The 7,031-nt window shown below is 37.1% G+C and overlaps 1 protein-coding gene across 1 annotated transcript; it reads right to left on the reverse strand.

The window, feature by feature from the left end:
• Positions 1-5,568: 5,568 nt before the first annotated feature.
• Positions 5,569-6,608, reverse strand: LOC141846252 (protein LIGHT-DEPENDENT SHORT HYPOCOTYLS 4-like). The gene has a single exon (XM_074734262.1). The coding sequence runs from the start codon at positions 6,390-6,392 to the stop codon at positions 5,748-5,750; it is 645 nt and encodes a 214-aa protein (XP_074590363.1). The 5' UTR covers positions 6,393-6,608; the 3' UTR covers positions 5,569-5,747.
• Positions 6,609-7,031: the final 423 nt, after the last annotated feature.

Genomic DNA, 7,031 nt, shown 5'->3' on the forward strand with positions numbered 1-7,031 from the left:
ATAAACAAACATAAATGCAAATGCTGTAAAATATATTTGATAGTGTTGTGTGCGTGCTAGATTTTGGTTGAACCTGATTTAGGATTGACTAATGTTCTTGCACAAATAGAACGACAATCAACTCGTTACTATCATTAGTAATTTTGTTCTCTGTAGTAAAAGATAAAATCCGTCACCCCAACGGTTTCACACGACATTTGCATACAACATTTGAATAACTAGTAACGTTAAGACACCAAAAGAAAGTTTTAAAATTGTAAATCATTCTCACAATGTCTCACACTACTCTCGTAGTTCCAAGTCTTCAAACACCCAATGCTCTATACCATAGGGGTCGTCTTGTGCTAGGCCTTCGGTCCTCTATGCCAACAAGTCCACTTAGTTTCCAATCAGTTGACTCATCGAGCATGCAATCTTCATGATCACAAGAGCAACCATTCAATGTTGTATGTTTTAGAGTCTCTATATTGTGTTAGGCCTCTAGTCATTGAACGCACCAAGTTCTTCCGGCTCACTTCGTATCATTAGATCATCAATGCCCACATGGTTTATACCTAGTTTCGAGCCATCGAGCCTTATTAACCATAAATCATAGCTTGACCATATTGAGTCGACTAGTTTCGCGAGTTCCATGTGCACTATACTAAATCTCTTAATAGATATATTAATAACACAAATAAAATCTAATTTAAACTCTATTGTCAAACACATTATAATAATCTAGTTAAATCCACCTATATGGAAGCATTGTTCTTGATTTTTAAATTTTATAAGATAACAATACCCAAAGGAGCTAGAGAGAGGAAGAAGAGGAATATCATATTGGACAATATTCCACAATTTAATTATCGAAAATAACAAAGATGTTCTAAATTTAAATTATAAAAATTAATTCAAACTTATTTGTTGAGATGACTCAAGCTGATAATCTAAAATTGTTAGGCGGGGACTGGTTAGGTCGAGCTATCTCGAGCCAATCGCATAGCTGTCTGTCTAACTATCGAATGGACTGCTTCGTGATCGAGTGGGATGCCGTTGGCCGAATGCTCCCTCCCAAGTGCAGTCCGAGCATGGTCACATGCCGAGTCAAGACGTCGAGTTGCTAAGAGGAAGGGTATTGTCTCAACTTCACTGAGATTCAGCTCTTGCCCACTTCAATATCACAATAAGTGTTTCAAGAATGCATGAGATCAAGCTAAGGATTCAATTTCCCACACAAAGATATTTCATATGTTTGTGATGTTCAAATCACTCGTGATATTGGGTTTTCATTATATCATGATCCAGCTGCACTTCCTGAATTTATTGTAGCAGTGGATAAAAAACTTATGTGGAATCGGATTAGTCATCTAATTCAAAGAATCGAAAATCTAAATTCATGAAAAAATATGAGATAAAAATCATAGGCATAGGCCACTAATGCCTATGCCTATAGGGCCTCTATTTTATTGGCCCTACACGTTCTAATATTCTAATCTTATTTGTATTAAATTTTTCTTAATTATATATTTTATTTTCTAAATTAGTAGATCATTCCTCTTCCACATTTATATTTTATTTTTTTTAAACTCAATTGACTCTTTCTCTTCCACATCAATCTCTCCAAAAATGCACTCTTTCCCTCCCTTGTAATCATTGGCGATCCTATGTTCTTCTCCTCCCTCGTCGGTAATCTCATACCTTTTCCTCCCTTGTCGATGACATGCATCCCCTTTCCCTCCCTCATTAGTGATCTTGCTCTCTTCCTGTCCCACATCAATGATTCAACTCTCAAAGGATGCCCTTTTCTTCCTTCGTTTGTGATCTCTCTTTCCTTTTTCTTTCTTGATATGAACAGGAAGCAAAAGTTCCTCATCCATTCGACACAAAGTAATAATTTAAGGGAAATAAAAGTATAAGCCAAATCTATTCTCATGCTCCTCAAGGTCACCCTTCTCATTTTAAACTTTACAATAAATTATAAACTATTTGACATTTACTATAATTTATTATTTTTTATTATTGATATTATTCTTTAATATTTGAGAACAATTTCTCACATAGTTTTTTTAAATTTGGATTAATTATTTTTCTAGAGGCTCATTTTTATATAGATGCTCATTCTAATTAATTAGTCTAAATAAAAATTAATATTTGTTCATTATTTTATTATATTGATGCAAGTAATAGTGTCAAACTTTATCATCAAATTGAAATAAATGGAAAGTACTAGACATAAATCAGCCTGTATTATTTTTTTAATTTTAAATATTTTTATTTTAATAAAATATTAGGAATCTATATTTTCTTTTTTTTATTATTTGAGTATAAATATGTTCTTTAGAAAATATGATTCTGAATATGCAAAACATATAATTTATTAATCTCAAAATGTGTGCTAATTAATGAGAATGAAACTAATGAGACGAGATTTTCAGTTAAAGAATCTTTTAAAATTAATTATTTTAATTTTAAATAATAAAATGAGCCCCAAATATATATTTTTGTCTAGGACCTCAAAATGATTAAGACAGCTCTAGAGATAACGATGGTATGAAGTTTGCAATGACAAGTTTACTTCTATTATAATATATATATAATTAATAATATTAATTAATCCACCAACTGATATTATCAAATGTCTTATTTTTAATAATAATAATAATAATAATAATAATAATAATAATAATAGGGAAAATGAAATGATGATAATCAAGAAGTTGAAGGTGACCAAAGGAGTATTCAGTTAGCAAGATGTGGGCCAATTATGTGTGCTATATTACCAGCATACCACGAGAAATAATTGCCTTCAATGTCCAACTTTATGGCCTTTGTGTGGATCAATAATTAACTAATTAATTGTTACAGCCACAAATTTCATTTCCTTCCCATTCCTAACAATTATTTTAACTCATTATAAAAATCAATAATTAACTGTTTGATGTTTGACCAATTATTTTAACTAAGAATAATTTTTAAAAATATTGTAATAATTTTACCTAATTAAACTATAATGTTAAAACAAAGGTATATATCTTTAGAGATAACTTTTAATATTTTCCCTTTTTGATGATAATAAAAATAAACAACCCTCTTTTAATTCTTATCCAATGTAATTTACAAACTTTATTATATATATATATGATAAAATGAGGTGAGAAAGAGGAAGAATATGACTAATTAACATTGCAGAAGTTCATAAAATTTCTTTCTTTATTGTTCCACTTTTTCACCATATTTATACTTTTTTTATATAAATAAATATATATATATATATATATACACTTTTTAGCAGAAACTATTTTTAATTAAAATCACAGTGCAGATTTAAAAAGCACATAGAAAATCTCTAGCTCCCAGATGTCCCTCACTGTCTTGTTGATGGACTGATGTATTTCACATCATTATGCTGCTGTTCTTTGCATCATATTCTCTAGCTAGCACACTATCGAATTCTTTCACTCTCTCAGATCTTACAAAAATCAAAAGAAAAAAAAAAAAAAAAGATATAATTCTATAATCTCATGCTATAACTGATTCCATTAGTTACTAAGTAATCAGAACCAATATATGCAAGCATGCATGCATTGTTAAGCTTCTTCTTGTTTGTTTCTGATTCATTCCTAGCTACTTCAACACTGTTAACAATCAGCCAAAACATCAAACAAAGCATCAATTAGCCAAGCATAATTCTTGTTAAAAAGAAATTTATATCCTTGATATTGAGACCACTCAGTAAAGTGACTGTTCATGTATCAGTGTGTAATACTCAGTTTTAGCTTCATTGAGTTCTTGAGGCCTGACAAGAAAAACTGGGTGATATTTGAAGTTTACTGAAACACAGTACTTGTGCTGTAAACAAGTTTTAAGTTATAAATTTTATTTCCTCAATTTTTTAGCATTTATTAAATTAGTTTTGTACTATATATATCTTTAATTTACCATGAAGTGGTGTCCTAAAAGCACAAGTAATTACTTAATTAATTAATCATTGGGCCACAAAGTATCAATGACAATTATGTTTAATATTTTTTTTTTATTAATTTGGTTTGAGTAGCATGACAGAAAAACAAAAGAACAATATACTATACCTGATTAAGATTTCATTAATTACATGTTATTGGGATTAGCATTATGCATTAATGACAAACTAATTAATCACAAATTAGATCACAAGCCTAATAGAGATTTAGAATAGTTTTCTAAGTAATTAACCCTTTAATTAATGGAGATTATATTGTTCATTAATGTTAGTGCATACATTATAAATCAGAACTATATATCCATCTGTATAACTAAATAAACAGTGTGAGGACTGAACATACTTTTAGAACTTCACATGAACAAGAAAATGTATTTGGTAAGTGATATCAAACCTACAAATCAGTTAATGAAAGCTGAAGAACTTTTAGGTTTACACATGTATAAACTGCTATAGTTAGGTTCTCTTCTCTACTGAGTAGTATTGTAGTGATTTGATCTACTGAATGAAGTTTTAGTAAACATGATGATTAATTAGGCATATATGATTAAAGAGAAACAATCCTAGTCACTAATTTATTGTTAATTATACCTTAATGATAACATACATGTTATGAGACACACAAGTACCATCAATGCAATATATACAAATTAATTGCACTACTCCCAGAGTGTCGTAGAGTTTTAAAAATGGTTTAGAATTAAAGCATTTTCACTTCAAAACCAACCAATCACAACAAAATACTATTTAGCCAGCAATATTTGATCATTTAGGTGCTCTTCTTAAACTATTAAGCATGCATGGCATCCAGTTTTTTTGTTTCCTAAGAGCATCCGCAACGGGTGTTCAATGCGCGTTAATAGGATGATGTTAACGCGTTCAGAGATATTAACGCACGTGAAAGAGGAGAGAGGGGTAACGCCAGCTGCGTTATAACGCCAGCTGCGTTACAGATGCTCTAAGGGAGCAAAAACTAAGTTTTTGGCCCAAAGCAAGCATAAAGATTGCTCATGTCAGATCATAAAGGGACCTCGGAAATGGAACAAGAATCAAGAATCAAGAATCCCATATACGATTAAGGTCACTAAGGCTGAGGGAAAATGGCATTGAGAGTGGCAAAGGAACTCAAAAAAAGTGGCTGCAGATTTGCAGCGCTGACTCCCAGTTACAAAAAAGGCATACATAGACGATGGAGAAGAGAGAGAGGGAGGAGAGAGAGACACGAGTGATCATGCCTACTGACATGATACTTACTGTGAGGTCATCGTCAACACGCCTATCTATTTAGCTTTTGATGCCTTAAGAAGAAAAGAAAGCGAAAGTAGCTCTGCTCAGTGATTGAAGGAAGGTGATGCAGTGAAAGAAAATCAATCCCACGAGGAAACAGCAGAAGCAGAAGCAGCGGCAGCAGGCGAGTAAACTCTAGCTAGCTCAGACAGTCAAAATGACAATAGTGAACTAGGCCTCGTTCATCGTTCTTAATTAGTACCGATCATGTCATGGCTCTCGTCCTTTGAATGACCAGAGAGGGCTTGAGAGCCATTAATGGCGTCTGGGTTTGCCTCTATGATGATTACATGCATTTGGGTACTAGAAAGATTAGATGATGAATAATATATAAATATATATTGCAGCAAATAGTTGTTCAAGAAATATGTTCAATCGAGGGATATATCAGTAGCTAGGAAGAGAAAATGAGGATGATTAAATAGGCACACACAAGCGATAAATCTAGAGCATATCTGGGGGGAGGGGAGGAGAGGGGGAGGAAGCGATATATGATGGATCAGGCGGCGGCGCCGGGCGGTGGAGGAAGGGGAGGATCTTGGTGCTGGTGGTGAGGAAGCGGCGGCGGCTTCTTGCGTTTCTTCTTCTCGTAGCTGATGCCTCTGGCCTTGGACTGGACGTCGCGGACCTCGCGGAGGAAGAGGCGGACGGCGCGGGCGCCGAAGGGGTTGGTCTCCGGGCGGCCGCCGTTCTCCTCGTAGGCGGCGCGGAGGCGGCCGATGAGGGCGTCGAGGCTGCCCCAGGCCTGGCGGAGCGGGCAGGGGCAGGGCGCCGGCGGGTTGGGGTGGCCGAAGAAGGGGCACACGTGCGAGTGGATCTTGGTCTTCCCGAACTGGTCCAGGTACCGCAGGAACTCCAGCACGTGCGCGCTGCTGCACTGCGACAGCGACAGCGGCGGTCGGTGGTTCCGCAGGTACTGCCCGAACGTGTTCCAGTCGCGCCGCTTCTGCGACTCGTACCGGCTCAGCGAAGGCGCCGCCGCCGAGGAGGAGGAAGAAGAAGAAGAAGACGAAGAAGAGGAAGCAACCCCCGCCGGAACCGACGACAACGACGCCACCGCCACCAAGTTCTTGGGGCTACAGGTCGGGCTGCTCCCCCCGCTGTTGTTCGACCGAGGGCTCTCCGGGTTCGGCAGGAACTCCATTAACGTCGCCACACCAGATCTCGCAAAATTAAACCTCAACTAATTACCCTGCAAAACGAACATCTACCATCAGATCCACCTACAACCTCGCCAATTCCACACAAAACCTTACTAAAGCTCAAGACCAATCCCCATGCTTCCCGCTGGCGATCGATCGAGCTAGCTGCACGATCCGCCGGTGGCTAAAAGGGGAGAAGACGAGAGAATTGGTGAGGCACCAACTTAATTATCTCACTGTACGTGGCCTGGGGAGCTGGGTTGCTTCCAGTGGGCTATGTCTGGTTGTGAGAGAAAAGATTCCGATAGGGTACGTTCTTCTGTAGACAGGCATGTTCAGGAGATTGTGGAAATTTTGCTTGCGGCCTTGGGCTACTTGAAGTCGCAGTTCGAGTTCAAAAGCTGGACGAACGGATGGGATCCATGATTCACCTCCTGGGACCTGACCTGACCTGACCTTTTGCATCCGTCGCCAATGGGGAAGAGAGAGAGAAACTGAGAGCCCATTTGTGCGTGAGGATATGGCCTCTGCAGCGCACTGCCGCACAGCTGCTAGGGCTTTTGTGTCAATGGAGACAAAAGCTCTGAAAGGTGATGTGACGGGGTAAAAAGCTACGATCGACGGTGCTGCTCCTGCTGGTG

Source organism: Curcuma longa, chromosome 15 (genome assembly GCF_044706935.1).
Source record: "Curcuma longa cultivar G26 ecotype Majalengka, Jawa Barat chromosome 15, ITB_CL_G26_1.1, whole genome shotgun sequence".
In the NCBI taxonomy this organism is placed as follows: Eukaryota; Viridiplantae; Streptophyta; class Magnoliopsida; order Zingiberales; family Zingiberaceae; genus Curcuma; species Curcuma longa.

Bases quoted from the DNA above. Each gene is read 5' to 3' on its own strand.
- LOC141846252 (XM_074734262.1), bottom strand. From the start codon at position 6,392: ATGGAGTTCCTGCCGAACCCGGAGAGCCCTCGGTCGAACAACAGCGGG.